The sequence below is a fragment of the Plectrocnemia conspersa genome, unplaced genomic scaffold (genome assembly GCF_051122295.1).
Source record: "Plectrocnemia conspersa isolate PC_06_02 unplaced genomic scaffold, ASM5112229v1 ptg000003l, whole genome shotgun sequence".
NCBI classification, from domain to species: Eukaryota; Metazoa; Arthropoda; class Insecta; order Trichoptera; family Polycentropodidae; genus Plectrocnemia; species Plectrocnemia conspersa.
Window position 1 is genome coordinate 6654105 of NW_028277167.1, and position 18479 is coordinate 6672583.

Below are 18479 nucleotides of genomic sequence, written 5' to 3' on the forward strand. Positions count from 1 at the left end.
AAAAACTGAAAAATTTCTGTTGATACGAACAAAAATAAATCAAGGACTCATAAACACAGATTCAAGACAAAGATGGAAATTATTAGACGTTCTGATAGCGGTGACTCTTTTGCTTCAATCGGACGTTCGTATGATACAAACAGGTCTACGATATGTTCAATTTTGCAAAATAAAAATATAATTAAGGAATACGTTCATAATTGTGGAAAATAAAGATATATTTCTACAATCTTTAAAGATATGTTTCCAAAAAAACACAGCAAAAAAAAAACATGGATGAAATGGAGAATCTTTGTCATCGTGGATCGATGACCAACATCAAAAAGATGTCCCTCTGAGTATTTCAATTATTCAAGCAAAAGCTTTTAGTTTGCACACAGATTGGAAGGATAGATTAAAAAAGATTTTAACACGGTTTTTCAAGCAAGTAACGGTTGGTTTTACAATTTTAAAATGAGGTATTATTTTCATAATATTAAATTTACTGGAGAATCGGCTGATGCGGATAAAGGTGCTGCAAAAGAATTTATTTCCAAATTATCCAAAATTATTGAACATGGAGAATATTCCTCTAGCCAAATATTTAATGTAGATGAGACAGGTTTATCTTGGAAAACTCTTTAACAATGAAAAATATGAATGAAGCCTTTACGCATCTTGACAATTTTTATATGTTATGGAAGATTATGATCCCAGTGGAGAACGCATATCTCAAGTGCGTGGGGCGATCAATAAAAATATAGCATGTTATAAAATACTATATGAAGAAAAGAAAAAGAATAGTGGAAAACAGTTAACTCTTGATAACTTTTCATAGGAAACAACCGCACTTAAACGTGTCTCTTAAACGTCTCTTAAACATCTTATATTTACTTGATAAATGAATATTTTAAAATACACAGTTTCAATTTTTTTACTTCCCTCGACTTTCGAACATTCAACATTCGTACACATTTTTAGGAACCAATTATGTGCGAAAGTCGAGGGCCGCCTGTAGTTTAATAAAAAAAATTGGTCGCGAGAATTATTTTTTTCTTTAATTCATAGTTTATTTAGAAAGTAAAGATGTCACGTAATGGCAAATTATTGATGTTTATTAAAATAAAATTGAATGTTTCATTAGTCGCGTTGTGAGAATATTATTTTATTTACTTACAAATAAAAATTTAATATTGAGGTTAGCAAACATACTTTATGGATTTATATGTAATTATCATGTTTTATTTGTATTTATTTTAAATATTGCAAGGAATAGAAAGTTTATAGTTCATAAATAATTAAAATCAAATTAAAAAAAATTTGGGTCGTATTATTAATACAATTTTAAACCTTCTAATAACATATTACCAAACTTCAGATACAATTCTTCAATAATTATTAAAGAACATGAATATTACACAACTAAGTCGCGCAATTTTTTCAATTAAAATAGTAGTACAATATTAAAAAGTAGGTGGGCTTAAATTAATGTCAACTTTAATGTTTGTAATACATTATTAATTGTAATTTTATACGTATTTTGCGTTTGTATTTTCAATTAAAAATAATAATTGTACAACTTTATCGTAGAATATTTTTTTTTCTAATTATAAATCAATTTAAGTAATGAATTAATGCAACGAATTTATTGTGTGTTGAATCAAGGTAGATACGGTCATTACTATTCGATCATGGCCATCCAGCCGAAGCCAGTTTCTTGCTCTGCCCTCTTTCAACATTGGCACAATCGTGTAAGTCACTTGACTTGCTTCATTTCTCACTTCCGCACAGTAATTCTTAGTCATAACATAACCACGAAAATTTTTGTTTTTTAAACTCCATTCAATTGTGTGCATTGATTGTGTATTTATAAAATATAATATGGTTCACTTACCATCGGTGTTTGGTGACGAATTTTTAGCAGCTTCGTTCCATTGGTGTCGCACTTTACGCGACCAACTCGCAGGACTATGTCTTCCTTTGGACTTTTCTCGAACACTAAAAAATAAGAATTAAAGATATATTAGCTATACATTGATATAATCGATTACCTTATGTTAAATTGGCAATGGGTGAAAATTAATATGCTTCAACAATGGTTCATATGCTAATAAAATCTCAAATCTCCAAAATAACAAGTAATAATAAAGAAAAAGTCATACAAAATTTAACTACTCCATTGTACGCTGATAAATATATAAAAATAACTATACCATTTTTCGTGGACATGTCAGAAAAGAAAGTGAATGTAAATGAACTGATAAAAATTGTTGACAACAATGGAATATGAATATTTACACTTAAATAATATTTAAAAACTATATTCAAATTGAAACAAGATTTGTAGAAAACAAAAAAAAAAGAGACATTTGTCTGTTTTCCTTCGCTAGGCCTAAATATATAAATAGCAAACTATAGATGTGAAGCATGTAATATGAAAATCATGGATAATCTATTCTAGGCATGGTCTTAAAAAAGATTAGTTTACAAGCAAAGTCGCAAAAATATGTTCCTTGAATTTTTAAGTAAGCGAGCCATTGCATAACAAGCTACAAAAGAATAGAGCTAAATCAGATAATTCTATATAGATTTATATATTGTAATTCTTCAGTAGCCGTAAGTAGTTTGGATATTGAATTTCAGCAGCAAAATCTAATTTTACAATTGAAAATTTACACTAGTAATTTAAATGACGAGTATAAGTATAAGCTGCATGACCCATTTGTTATTTTTTTAATAAGAAAAACAAATAAGATATTTATTGTTTCTCTGTGTATTGATACAGTAGTAGATTTACAATATACAACTTGGTCCCTTACGTTTCATTGAAAAATCAAAATAAAAATTATCTAATAAGCAACATATGTATTGGAAGCAATAACTACATACAAAACATTTAGGGAACTGGCGAATGTTATGACTCAGTGTGCGTGCTCAAGGGTGTGCGATTAATATCCACATACATAAACATCTACATATGGATATAATATCGATTTCATCAAGTCAGTGAAATACAGCGAATGAAATAGTATCTTAAGTTTGTTAAATTTAGTTATTAATAGTATTTTATGCACAAATGATTAAATAATTTAGTTGTATGTTTCTAGTAGTTAATATAAACAGCCTGTTTTTATAAAATACAACAATATTAGGCATTAAATTAAATCCTGTAATATAAAAATATTATATTATACTATCCATGCCTAATAAAAATATAAAAAACTTTGATTTTTTTTCTTGATTTTTAAACAAGAATGATGTTGTTTATTAATAACGTTATTTTTATGATAAAATTTAATCTGCTGCTAATAAAACTCAGTCAGTACATTCAGATCATCAGCGAAAATCTAATGGTTTAGATTTAATCGATTAATTAAAAATAACATTTTTATCAGCAAAATATTTTGTTAAAATTTAGAGTTGAAGATTTAAATTAAATTAGTATTAAAAATAATTATTTTCGTAAAATGTTTTCTTTAACGTAATCATATAAAACTATTATTATAATATAATGAAATCTAACATACACTATGATTGTGGTATCAGTTTCAGATTTTTCTTGGTCCGATATATCTTCCCACTCGTCGCTTCTATCGCTGAAGCTAATCTCGCTGGGACACTTATCGTAAAACATTGAATTTCCTTTTTCAAGACCAGGCGCATATCTTTGACTATATATGCTATTAGACTTTTGATCGCTGGATATAGTAGACTGGCTGAATGTAGATATGGAGTCGTACTGCAACTGTCGGTTCGGCAGCATTCGCATTACTTCCTTAGCGATTTCCTTTTGCCTCATCTTCAAATTGTAATTTGGACTATCAATGATACTTTCATAACAATTGGATATAGATGTTGTATCGGATGGCTTTATAGTGTCGTATATGTTCTCCTCGCAGTCGTCGTAATTCAAAACTTTTTCAGGCGAGCTGTTCAACGACGACATCTTCGAATGAATCTTTTCATATATAGAAGATATTTTCTCGTAACCGACTGAAGATGTTATACTGCTCGATTTTGACACTGAAAGTCGTCTTTCGTACACGTTATCTTTGTCGCAGAGAACGTCTTTATTACTAGATTTAGCTGGCGATTTACAATATTCATAATCGTCTTCGCTATCGTTGCACGGTTCTATCTTTTCGTGGCAATATTCATAGTTGTGACCACTAGAATCTTCCATAGAAGACTGAACATCAAATAAACATTGATATATATTTTCTGTACTTTGTTTAGGAACTTCCGGAAGAGGGCAATTTGCTTTTGAATGTACTTGAATTATAGTTTTCTTCGTTTCAACACTAACATATGGTTCTAAAGGCTCATAATCGTCATCCATAGATGGGTTATTTATCACATTTGTATTATTTACTACAGATTCATTTATGGCTTCTACGACGGTAGTTGGACTTTCATCATCGCTGTTTAATAGTTCATCTAGTTTGCTTTCGCTTTGTTCTGCAAATATTTCATTCAGCTCTTTTTGAAATATATCAAACGTGCTTGTAGTTAAGTGCAGCGGTTTTGGTACATCATACACATTGATTAGTTCTTTAGAATCAGCACTGATACTAATACAATGACGTTTTATTCTTTCTTGAGAATTTGCACGCCACAAAAATGATTCATTAGGTTTGATTCTTAATGAAACATCTTCATAGTATTTCTCTTCAGCTGATTTCTCACAATCAGCTTTTGATTTTATTTCTAAAACACAATCAGAAACTTGAGATTCCTTATTTTCATCACAGTTATTATCGTTAAAAATTTTCAAGCCAACGTTATCATTGACGGGTAGAGTAAATTTTTCATTATTTAATTTATTACGGAAAGAAACTTTTTCATATAACATCGTCTTCTTCTCAATTTTATCAGTCTTATTAATATCTTTGTCCGTTATATTTCGTTTTCCACTTTTAGATTCAACTGGCAGTTCTTTAGTAGTTTTTGTATCGTTATCTGCAATAATTCTTACAACACTTTGTGGTTCGTTAATATCACATTTATTTGAAGGCAATTGTTCTTTAGTAGCTTTTGTGTTATTATCGATAGCCATTTTAGAAATGGTTTTTAATTTATCAATATCACATTTAGATTCTGAGGGCAAATTAGTAATTTTAGTGTCGTTATCAATAGCTTTTTTAGTAACAGTGTCTGATTTCTTCTCTTGACTAATACTCTTCAGAGAATTTTTAATATCCACTATATTTAAATTAGCACTAATATTTTGAATTTTACTACCTATTTCTTTAGGTTTATTAACGCTTTTAAGTTCTTCCTTCTTTTTCTCGATTATATTCGTTTTAATAACTTTAATCTTCGGTCGACCGTCTCTTACGACCAAATTTTTAGTTTTCAATATGTTACATCTCTTCTCTGGTATTTTGGGTTTCGAATTTGACGCTCTTAGATCATCTTGTGTTGAACTTCTGCTAACGTACGATCCATCGACGGATTCAAACTTCTGTATTGTGGCATGTACGATACCCGAATAGTGTCTGGTTGGAGAAGTCTTAAAGCTAGGTTTTCTTTTAGCGCTATTCTTATGCTTTGTTCTTAGTTCTATTATCTCTACCTTTTCAGGATTATCTAATTTAGATATGTGAGTATTATAAATTAATTCGTTTCTTGTGCAATAATCACTGCCGGATTTCTTTTTGAAAGAATTTTGCTTCTTAGGATCAGATTTTATTTTAGAAAGTTTTTTATGTAGCAATGGCGAATTTGTCTTATTGCTTTTATTAGACAATTCTAAATTGATGTTCTTTTTAGTCGGACTATTGATTTTATTGCATTCTCTAGACTCGATAATTGATTTTCTTATATGTACTATAGATTCAGACTTAGGTGGTTCTTTTTCATTTTTGATATTGATTTTTTGAACAGATTTACTAGAATTCCTCAGATTGACTTTAATTTTATCTTCTATGGTATCAGTATCTTTTTCTTTTATTATCTCATTGAATTTCAGCATTAGATCGGATACTCGGGGGTTTACTACTTTTGTAATGACTGTAGGCCTTTTTGATACATTTTTTGTTTTAAAACTGACTTTAGGCGTTACGTTAACATCAACCGAGTTCTTTCTAGTTAGCTTATTCGATTTTTGTTCATTGATTTTTGTAGGACTATCTTTAGTAAGTTTGTTTTCATTACTGGTGCACAATGGTGAGCCTCCGCCAGTGATTCTAGAATCGTCACTATTAGACTTCATTATGTTAAGCTTTTCGTGAATATCTTTCATTAGTATACTCGAAAACATTTTGACGTTTTTTTCATTTAGTAATGGAATATCTCCCGGTTGTAATTCCTCATTTGATTTTGATGGTTTGATGGTGTTGTCTGAGAAGACTGTTCTTGAAACGTTTGATATTTCTATTTTTTTATTGGTAACTGCGGAGTTTTTCTGGTGGCACTCAGGTGGTTTGAGCCGATGAAGGACATCTTTTCCAAAGGTCTGCATAGGCAGCTTTCCAATGGATCTTATCTCTAATGGTTTGTGGCAGGAATCGGCGTTGTCGTTCCTCATTGTGCTCAGCGAGCAGTTGGGCATCGGTCTTTTATCTGAAAAAGTAAAAAAAAAACAAATAAGTAAGGGCTCTTATTTAATACATTTTTTTATATTTGGTTGACTATAAGCCGATTCGTGAGGAAAGCAGTAATATCTGATAATGATTAATGACAAGACCACCAGAAGCGATGGCAATTGAAGGGCTCAAGGTGACGCCCGGCACTCTCAAAGGACCGGCCAGTACCAAAAAGAGGTCCAATAAACAACAGTGAAAGCCTCTCGCTCTTTACTTTTACCGGCCGGTGGTAAAAATTAGTGAAAGCCTCCTGGAGGTCTTTACTGCCCACGAGCGGCCGGCGATGTTTCTTTTTTACGAAAAAAGCTCACGAAAGTGCACGTGGGAGTGTCCGAGATCAATTGCTGGCAACTCTTTTTCTTCATATTGATTAATCGACGCAGTTTTAGAACCTGCCATTAGACTTCCTTTCCATAATTATGTACTGCACGGAATGCTACGTTTTCATATTTCCGATAGACGGTCCTCATCTTCATATGTGCTTCTTTGACCACCTTTCACTACGTGCCTATGCGGCTCTATGTCAAGGCCGTTAAATGGTTAAAAATTAGGTCGATCATGTAATAATACGAACGCATTTATATAATTGTCAAGAAAGTTAATAATGCGTGCGTGTTTGACTTTAGAAAACCTAGTGGTTTTGGTCAGAGTTCACGGATTCAATTTTTCAAATTATATCGTGTTATATGGTATCCATATTTTCAAGTAATATCGTGAAGATTAATATTTAAAATCTTACTTATATATTACTCTAGTGTAAATGGATCAGTATTGAAATACGTAGAAGCATGGATTTAATTGCAATTTACACGTTAGTATGTAATGTAAGGAACGCAGTTCAAAGCATAGCGAAATATGTCAACTTGTTTATCTTAAAAGATAACTGAAAAAATCCATGTGACACTTTTAGATTTAAACTATTTATTAGAAAAGCACAAAATGACAGTTTGCCGAAATACTCCAATCCGAATATTCGAATACTGAATATATTCGTAAGTTTTTTAACTATTCCTTTTTCAAATATCTGTCCAACTATTCATGGATACTTGTAGTGGAATATTAAACAATAAAAGTTGTTGTAATACATAGTTGTGTATATTTATAAAATTTTGATGTAGTATTTTTTATGTACCGCTGCATTACCCAAAGCCCAATTGTGTTTTTTTTATTTTGCGAAATTATTTTCTAATCTTTATGTTATCTATGGATATAACAAGTAATAAAAAAAAACATTGTAATTGCCGAACTTCCAGAAATTACTCATATTTCCGAATTATTATTTTGCAGCTGTTGACTTTCTCAAAATCTGTTTTTGATTTTTTTTATCTCTTATAAATTAATACAACCAATTGTTTAATTTATTTTGATAATAGTTATGTAAGTTGGTATAATTAAAATTAAAATTCATACTGCTTTAAAGAATTAAAAAAACTGAATGCTTTATTATATTTCAAATTAAAATAAATAGTCTCGATACCTTTTATTTTTTAGCATTATTTATGAATTATATGTGTATAAATTTAAATTAATTATTTAAACTGTATTTTTTCTTCAATGTTTCTTCATAAATGCAAAAAAATATATACATTTTATGGAACAAAGTATTTATTTAAATGCACATATCTTTTTAAATAATTTTCTGTTAAATTGCATCCATTCATTATTAGAGCATCTTATCTACTTTAATTCTCTTAAGTTTTCCTGTCTCATTCAAAATAAAAATAAATTAAATCTGTACAGAATACTGCTTTAAATTCCATTGTCAAAGCATTTAAAAAATATTGTGTGGGTAGATACTTATATAATTATTTAAATTACAACATTATAATATAAAGTTTCAAGCACACAATCTTCATTATTTTCGGAACGTAATTTAAATAATTATTTAAGTACGTAAAAGTCGATAAAATCAATTACTCGATTAAAGATAAGATGCCAGTTGCAGCACGTTCATTTTTCACGATTGACATGATAATGGGGCAATAAAGAAGTTATCTAATTAAATTTTCTGATAATCTCAGCTCAAACTAACCCTCAAGTGTTTAATGGATATGCAATATAACGTAGATAGTTGTAAAAGCACTGCACACATATGTATATGATTGAGAGAATAATCATGACTGGGCTAAAATATGTCTAATCTAAAAATCCTATTGTTTCATAGCTGCTTGCCTTTTCATGTTGTTGTTTCAAATCTCAATTTGCTTTCGAACAACTTTCGGTCTTTACAATTAAATGTGTAAAACAAATCTTATTTTTATCATTTTATTTATCAACACAGCTTATTTATTAATTAATTAATATGACACTACATACTAAAATACATATGCGTACATATGAAAATATAAGTAATATTTTTTAGAAACGAGTTCAAAGATAAAAAACATTAAGCAGTCTAAACAAAATGCATATGATTTTATTATTCTAGAATTTCTGAGAGTTGCTTGATATCATAAAACATATCAGCTTAAGTCAGTGATTTTATTAAAGATACCAATCACTACATATAAATGTTTTTTTTTGAGCCATGGAACAAACTTTGGGAATTTTTAAAAATCGCATACGTTCCAATAACCCACAACTAACACTCAGTATACTTTTATATTTTGACTGAAAACGTTCGAAAAATTCCAAAAAGTATTTTTGTCATGATTTTAAAACACGTTGTCAGCGTCATTGTATTTTTGGTGAAAAAATTCAATACAGCAAGAAAACAAGTATATTTCTTTGCACATATGGGTTATGTTTTATGTGTTATTATTATATAAATCATTGTTGAGAAAGACTAATTTGAGTTACCCTAGTTTCTATTCTTCATAAATAAATAATTCAAAGCGACAAAAAAAAAATATGCTTGGAATGGATATCTTTGTGTTAAAGACAAGATTAATAAAGAAGTTTCGATTTAATTCTGGCGATGTGAAAATAAAAACAAAGCATGTAAAGATAGAATCTGAACAAGTGTTAGTGATTGATCATTTAATTCTGAAATATATTAACATACATGTAGAAATTTTAGAAAAGCGGAGAAGTGATAATTGTTTTTTTTTCGCTCCGAAAGTTTCGTGACGGCACGATTTTTTTGCTTTTGACGTGAATTTTTGATTTCTGAAAAGGTGTAATTGTTTTATGATGTATTATAAAAAGTCTATATGAACGCTAGATAACCGAGCGTTTTCACTGCGACGGCGACGGCACGATTTTTTGCTTTCAACGTGAATTTTTGACTGAGAAGGGATTATTTTTTTTCCCTCTCTACTATTAGTCAGTTACGATTATGTATTCGAAAGAATCTTATTAGAAAGGAGTGCGTACAAAATTGACACTATTGATTGTACAAGTTTTTGTTTATATGTGATATCAGAACCAATACTTTTGGTGTCAAGTCAAGGGTTAAATAATACGATATATAAAGTTAATATTGATTACTGTATTATAAAATAGCTTGATTCCCAGACTTGTACTCTGTTGAAAATCCACTGGGAAAATCCACGCGCTGGTAGATTGCAAATAATAATACCCTCAGCGATTACTAATCACTAACTATTTTAAAAGCACTGATAAATCACTGTTGAAATGTACGTATAAATTGATTAAAAAAATTGTTTTAAGTGCTTTAAAAAAAAAAAATTTGCTCGTAAATACAAATAAAAATGCAATGAAAGTGAGGGTTTTCAATTATTAAAAAGAAACCGTGATGTTTGATTCACGATTTGGTATATAAACATTTTAGTACATCGATTAATTACTAGATACTCGATACTATCACTCATGTGGAGTAAAATAAAACGTGAAATTAAAAAAAAGGTGTTGACCGGTCACGACATGCCGAAAGAAAAATGTAACACCTCAATTCGAAATCGTCTATAACGGGTCTCGTGTTTGATCGTCAACGCCTACTGATAAACAAATTTGAGCACTAATTGTTTATTATACCGGAGCAAGTTGTTCCGACTTTGGCTCGATCACAATACCTTTTATTGCGAACGAACCAGCGGTAAATTATACATACTCAGGATTCGACCGTAATTATGTATTCTGCGATTTTTTGGCAATTTGAGAAACGTTGCTCTCGGCGCATTTTGTTTTATTTGCCGTATCGAAAGTAGCAATAATGATCGATTGTTGTACTGTTTTTTTCTGCGTTTCAAAAACGAAAGTTTTGCGTATATCGCGTATTGTAAATTCAAATCGAATGGCGTGTAATTCCAATGCGAATTCACCCGGAGCTAAATTCACCATTGTAAATTATTAAAGGTAAATAGTAAATAGGTCTTCAAACTGTGCAACGTCGGCTTTCCCGATTTACGCAAATGGAAATTTGGTTGCGTGTCAAAAATAAAAACATTACGAAAACGAATACTATTATAATAATTATGTAAGTGATAATATTTAGAAGCAATACAATAATTTACATAAATTATGTTAAACGTTCACTGAAGTGAATTTAAGTTTTGTTTAGCTACGTAGTTGAATCTAAATAAATTAAATTATACTTGTAAAATATTATATATTTTTTTCAGTACTTTTTATCATGAAAAAAAACTAGGTTGTTTAGTGATACTTTCTATGTTTTTCACATTAGAGATTTTTTTCTATGAAAGATTAAATCTTTTTTTTTATAAAAACATAATAATGCCATGCAGAATATATATTACATGCTATAAAGAAGTGCTACTATGACAATGACATAACTTTAAAGGTCACAAATTAAACGTAGAACTTTATTCAAAAGTTTGATCCATGTATCAGCATAGCGATATCGGCTATTAAAATAGTTATTACATTTTTATTTATTTCATTAATCTTGAAGTATTATATTTAGAGAGATACGATTTCTTAGCCGTCAGGCTAAAACAGGCTGACATATATTAAATATAACTGAGAGTGGTTTGTAGGTCTCTACGTGATTGTTAAAAGTTGAGAATTGAAACTTATTAAAATAGGGGATCTTAACCTAAAGGTATTGGGTTTCGAAAATTTTAAGTGCTTAGCGATTAGTGATGAAAAATAATATTTTATCTTCATTTCAACTAACCAATGTTATCGATATTTAGAGAGCTCGACAAAGATGGAATTTTGTTTTGAGAAGATAGCACTCGTTTGTAAAATCCTATTCTTGAAACTCGCGTTAAAATCTGTGACTAAAAATATTCATTCATCTATAAGGATAAACTAGACACACAAAGCCTCTCATTATGACTAGAACTAAATAACACGCAAGGATTCTCCAGTGCATTGTATGAATATTTCTTTCTTACGAAGCGGTCACGAGAAACAATATAACACCAAAAGACAAATAGCCCCGTAAGGCAACAATATTTCCGTTTCACAATTCAACCTCGGAGATATCCATCAAGTAAATGTCACTTTCTAAAGGCGTATACTTATTTCGTTGCTCTAAGAAGCGAGTACAACGATTAGGTGGATGATCGCTGCATGACTATATTTGGTCAGCAAGCTTTGCAGCCCTGGATACTTATGCTTGGACTCCAATGAAGAAAGGGCAGTTATCTGGCAGACTCTAGCAGACACTCGAAGACACTAGCAGACGCCCGCCCGTGGTTAACATACTGTCATGGACGCTCATATCCTGAGGGACTCGGATATGAGCGTCCAACCTCGGGCAACTTCGAGAAAATGTAGAACAGGCATAAGGATCTTCCACGGACAACATCCCTCCGCCAGCTTCTCCACCCCTGATCAGAGAAAACATCTCGCCCATCAGTCTGTCTCAATATGTAATATAATCTAATAAATTCTTACTAGTTTCCACCTGAGTCTTACTGACTATGCATCAATAACTTAACAATAAATATTTTAATATGTTAATATGTTTATATATACATTCATACACATATAAACAATTATGAAAAAACAATGTATATATGAATCGATAAAATCAACTACACGATTATAGAGATGCCAGTTGCAGCACGTTTATTTTACATAATTACCAAGAAAACGGGACGAATAAGAAGCTATTAGTTTTTCAGTTAAGCTTTTACATTTCCTGATAATCTCAGCTTCAACTATACGCAAGGTATTGGTGAATTTAAATACCTCTATTTTTATATATACATCTAGTCCATCCAAGATGGTAGCGCTCATCATCGTCGTGTTGGAAATAAGGGTGCATGTACGGATGCATGCATACATACACAGTTTTCCGCGAATTTGTTTGCACCGATAGGAGAACGTTACCAATCCTAAATCAGGGTTGTTTTAAGGGTAGGGTGATCATACGTTGGAAATTGTATTTAAAATTATAATGTGTTATGTTTTTATTATAAATTATTGTCATGTTGTGGTATTTTGTAATCAATAAAACAATTCCTGTAATATTCTATTGGTATTTTTAAAAATATTATATTGAACAGTACCAAAACTTCTCTCATGTTTTTGAGTTAAATATGTATATAAATAAACAAAATAAGTAAGAAAGTGATATTTTACACTTTCCTCAACAAATTAAATTAAAAAAGTATAAATTAATTGCACTTATAATTTCACATGGTCACCTTATTATATTTTCTCACCAATACTGTGACGATGAGCGTTCATATCTTGGACGGACTGTACATACGAACAACCAAATAATATTGATGAATAAATTAAGATAAGTTCAAAACCATTTTTAAAATATTTAGTATTTCACGCGCGACTAACTTCATGCTTTACTCACAAATATATGCGTTTTTTATTAATATGATCAGGATATATAGTCAAAACAATTTGTATATAAGAAAATAATATGACAGATTTAATAAAAAAAAAATTACCGATAACAATTTAACGCCATATATAGCTCGGTATATATTTACATTACTTGGGCTACATTTAAAGTCGCCTATCATATATTACACGCAAGAAAATTCAATATTTTAGCCGACGTGAATCGTTTAAGGTTGATTTTGAAATCGAGCGTAATATTAATATAAAAATTATGCAGATGTAAAATCTATTAGAAAGTAAAGATTTTAAAAATTAAGTTTTCTTTTTAAATAATTAATAAAATTAACGAAATGTTATCGAACCCCAATTTTAAAGGAGGAAATAGTATAAACATGCGACGAAAAATATTTTTAGAATGTGTGTATGCAGACATAAATGCAAACGAGTATTTATGATTTGAGTTTATAAAAATCATTAAAAAAGTATGCGTTATTTAAAATAAAAACTCCCTTGATCAACTTTGATGATTAATAAAGTTTAGTTGATTCTATGATGCCACTAGTTTATTATCTGAATTGTAATATATTTTGGTTTTAATAAAATAAGTCCACTTGAGTTTGATACACAAGTTACCATTAAAAGAAAAAAATGTTTGATATTGATTTTAGAGGTCAAATATAATGTTCTATACCCTATTGTTCGTTGTTTAGTACCACGCATATTTATGTGAACTCATTTCAGTTAAGTGATTGATTTAATACGCTTCGTCGTCTACATAATATATATGATATATAGCGGTCTTTGATTTTTACTATATGTCGATTTCTAATGTCAAAAGTCAAAAGCATGTGCGCAGGTGGTGCAATTTCAAGCACTATTTCGGCGTTAACTTCTTATATTGTGATGATTAACGATCCGCGTGAAAACGAAGAGCACCTGTACATTTTATTCATTCGGCTTACGTGATCTGGCACAAACGCAGCTTCCGCCGACTTTGAACGGAACCGATTCGGGCAAAAAGCATCGACGTACATAGATACACGCTTTCGCGCAATTCGTATGCAAAAATCGGTTTCGTTTGTGTGGACATTGCGGCAACGCAGTTCGAAATTCGCTAACGTCTTCAACAATGGATTTGGCGCGTGTTGACATTGGGAAAAACCGTTTCAACATCGCCATGAAGTGAGATTCGAGTCAATGGCGGCGCTAATCAGTGATCGCACATATTTATTTTGGTTGTGTAACGTTAGCTGTTAGCTAGCAAAGCGAATGAACAAATTGAAAAAGTGCGTGATATCAGACTGGTATACATTTCTCTTGGATAAAATATAAACATGATATGGTTCAAAAAATTATAGAGAAAATGAGTCATAAAATCAGGAAAAACTTATTTTTTTATCTACCCCTAAATTACGAGCTACAGAAAGTTCGTTTAGTTAATGTTTGTAATAATATAACTGAATAACTAATTAAAAGTTTTAAAACTTCGCTCTGTCTGATCTTTTAAACAATACGTACTTTTCTGTTATCTTTTGGAAAATATTAAAATATGTTATCATTATTAAGATTATTTGGACAAACGGCATTTTTAGTCTTCACGGAGATAAAATCGCGCTTTGGGGTTCAAGTTACAATTGGAAAGTTTATGAATTACTCGTAAAAGCAATAGGTGTCTCTTTTACATCACAATCAGAATCCTGAGAAATATTTAAAATAGCAAGATATAGCCTCTTATTTAGTAAGTATTAAAAACTTTCATTAGAACTGGAAACATTTCCGCTTTATAAATATATCAACTTTTTTATTAATAGGAATCTTTGATAATAAATTATAAAAGCATCACATTAACTCGATTTTCCTATGAAGAAAATAAAAATAAAATAAGTTAATTCAATTAAAAATGACTCAGTGGCGTAGCTATGGGAGGGGGGAGGGGGCGCCCGGGCGGCACTTGCTTAGGGGCGGCATATTCGCGATGGGATCGTCTAGTGTGGTTCTTATCTTTGAATGCATTAAAACATATATAAATCCACGAATAACAAGAGCTTAATAATAACCAATTTATTATTTTAAGAAATGCTGATTTTATGACTCTGCAAAAAATGTATGGGGGGGCGGTAATTTTAAGGATCGCCCTAGGCGGCACATACCCTAGCTACGCCACTGAAATGACCTAATCCTCAAAAAAGCTCATGGGCATGATTCAATTAGAGTAAATGTGTTTAAGGAACTACCGGAAAAAAAATATAAAAATAATAACATTTTCAACGCAATAATAAGACCCATACACAGTGAAAGAAAGCACAAGTTATTCTTATTTAAAAACTAGGAAAGAACCCAGGAGATTTGAAATCTTATAAGGCCAATTAGTCTTGTCCCTATTTTATTAAAAATGTTTGAGAAGCTACCGCTGCGTAGAATAAATCTAATACTACAGAAACCAGAGATAATAGCAAGTAGTGTTTTTCTCGAGAATTATTTCTCGAAAATTTCTCGAAAAAATGCCAAATCGAGAATTTTCCATTTCTCGGAAAATTTTATAAAGCATTTTTAATCGTATAAAATTAAATTTGTATAAATAACAAACGATAAATGGCATTAGAAAAAATGTTAAAATTTTTAAGTATTCTCCCATATGAAATATTATTTTACAAAAGTATATATTTGAAGTTCAACAACATAATGAACCTTATGTGAACCTGTGAAAACCAGATGGCGATGCTAGACCATTTTTTACGAATTAAACAACCAGTGACATGTGGAACGTATTTAATTATTACTTATGGGGAACCACAATTTTCAGCCAATAAAGATTACTGTAGAATACCTTAGTAAAATAGGTTGATTATTGACAGTCAAATAGGCCTTAAATATTTTATTATAACGATTCTGAGCTAAGCTCGAAACTTCAACGGGCAAATAAAAGAGCAATTAAAAATTCTAAGAAACCAGATATTTATTTCATTAATTAAATATTTGCAAAATCCAGAATCTTTCACCATTAAAAATAATGACTTTTTTAGTTATTCTTCAAAAGCAGAAATATATAAAATGGGGAAAGAAATTATTCGCAAGTTAATTAATAGCTCCATAGCATTGAAGAAATTGAAAATGTGTTATTAGCTTAACAATATATAATAAAAAAATTCTTTCAGCCTTACAGAAAGTAGTGTAAAAAAACTAACATTTTAAGGATTAATGGAGAAAGCATTCAAAATATATGAATACTATAAGAGCAAATAATTTACACTGCATATTTGAAGCCTTGTTGTCGATTAAACTAACATCAACATTTTGTGTTGATGTTGGTTTAATTTTTCGAGAGGAATTTTTCCACGGTCAAAATGTTTTAACAAAAAAAATGCATGTCCGATTCCACTTTTGATGGCATGTGTTTTTTAAAGGTCATTTAAAGAATAATAATATGTAATAATATATTTAATATTAATTAAAACATATATTATTAATAAATATTAAACATTTTACTATTATTTATATGCTATAATAAAGATAATAATAAAGAGAAAACGACAACAGTAAATATATTTAACATATAGTATATAAAAATATTTCTGCAATACTGTATTACATACATTATTTAATCATTGAGAAATTAAAATCAAGCTACAAATTTTAGGCTTTCCGCAAGAGCACAGCACAATTGAACAAATACACCGAATAGCAAACAAGAATTATAAAAATCTACAAGAGAGAAAATATTACTCAGCTGCTTTCCTGAATATGAGTCAAGTTTTCGACAAAGTGTGGCATGTAGGATTAAAATATAAAATTAAAAAGGCACTAACTTGCAATATATATGAAATTATAAAGTCATATCTAAGCGACAGATATTTTATAGTCAAGACAAAAAATCCTCCGTCTGTCTAAAAAGTCCGGAGAACATCAAGGCAGGGTACTAGGGCAAGTACTGTACTCAATATACACAGCAGACTTTCCAACTAACTACAAACATGACTACCTGCGCCACTTTTACTGACGACACAGTTTTTATGGCTTCTCATGGAAACCCAGACATAGCGTCTACTTATCTCAACAAAATACAAAAATTGATGTGTATCTAAAGAATATTGGCAAACGAACTGAAATCTGTAATGTTATGCTTGCACTACACTCTCTCTGGAAGTTGTTCGAACCGAAGTTTAACTGAAGTCGGCCGAGGTCGCCGACATCCGAGTAGCGGCCACACTGCCACAAATTTCATATGCCGTCCGGACGGCGGGCGTGAATGACGTCTGCACGGCGGCTGCTGGCATATTTGCGCGCGATCGAAAAATGTGCCAAATAATCGCAATTTTTAAATTGTCATATTATTAAAATTACGCTACTGATAATTATAAAAGTTTGTGTGGGCACTCACCAATACAATATCAGTGAAAACTTTTCGGTCGTAAATATTCAATTTACGCAAAACCTTTGTCGGCTTTTGCAAAATGCCATAAGGCATAAAAATGATACTTCAAAATACGAACACCACATGTGTGACTATCCTAGAATTTGTCGCCATCGATTCTAAATAAGAATTCGTGTATATAAACCGATCTAGGAAAATACATAAGGATATTCAAAACGATTTTTTTTAACAAAATCAAGTACCACTAATTATTTTTTAATTAATTAATTTTATATGAAAAAAATATAATAACGATATCTGTTAGAAGAATATACTATCAAAAATATAATTAATCCCTTTTGGTGCCCTAAAATATTCAGAGATGTCAGTAAGAGTCTGTTGAAGACCCCGATAAGCATGCGGTATTATAACTTGACCACGATGCAGCGTTCGACATGCGTCTTAACCATAGGACGCTTATGCGCATACTGAAATTGAACCGAGTTACTCGTTCTATCTCAGTTTGCAAAACAACATATCATTATCTCTCTCACTCTCGTCACTTAACACGCGAGAGAGTGAAAGGGGAAGTATCTCATCGCTCGCGCTCGAAAGAGCAGCTCCGACTTCGGTCCCTTTGACTCGGTAAATAATGCCGACAATGTTCAGAAGCGCTCGAATTACCCGTTCTCGGTAACCTCTTACAACTTCCGAGAGATTTTAGAGCTGGACTGAAGTAACCCACTATATTCTCCATCCTTGGCCAACTTCCAGAGAGTGTAGTGCAGGCATTATGTTTACCACGAGAAAGAAAACATACCTTTTTGTCCGATTAAATAACACAATAATTAATAAAGTATTTGGGAATGGAATTCAACAGAAGACAC

The 18479-nt window shown here is 30.8% G+C and overlaps 1 protein-coding gene and 1 long non-coding RNA gene across 5 annotated transcripts in view; both read right to left on the bottom strand.

Annotated features, from left to right (window-relative positions):
• Positions 1–18479, bottom strand: part of Exn (Ephexin) — a 73142-nt gene that overhangs the window by 16118 nt on the left and 38545 nt on the right. For all 4 annotated transcript variants that reach the window (XM_088182936.1, XM_088182935.1, XM_088182938.1 and 1 more), the window contains exons 2-3: positions 3507–6543; positions 1874–1977 (exon numbers count right to left, since the gene is read on the bottom strand). In XM_088182936.1, coding sequence (XP_088039062.1) covers positions 1874–1977; positions 3507–6532 — 3130 coding nt within the window. In that variant the 5' untranslated portion in view covers positions 6533–6543. The remainder of the gene's footprint in view (positions 1–1873; positions 1978–3506; positions 6544–18479) is intronic.
• LOC148236455 (uncharacterized) lies at positions 9908–16633 on the bottom strand. Its single transcript, XR_015809073.1, has 2 exons — positions 15415–16633; positions 9908–15145 (listed from the first exon to the last, which is right to left on the bottom strand). It is a non-coding gene; the product is annotated as an uncharacterized LOC148236455 (long non-coding RNA).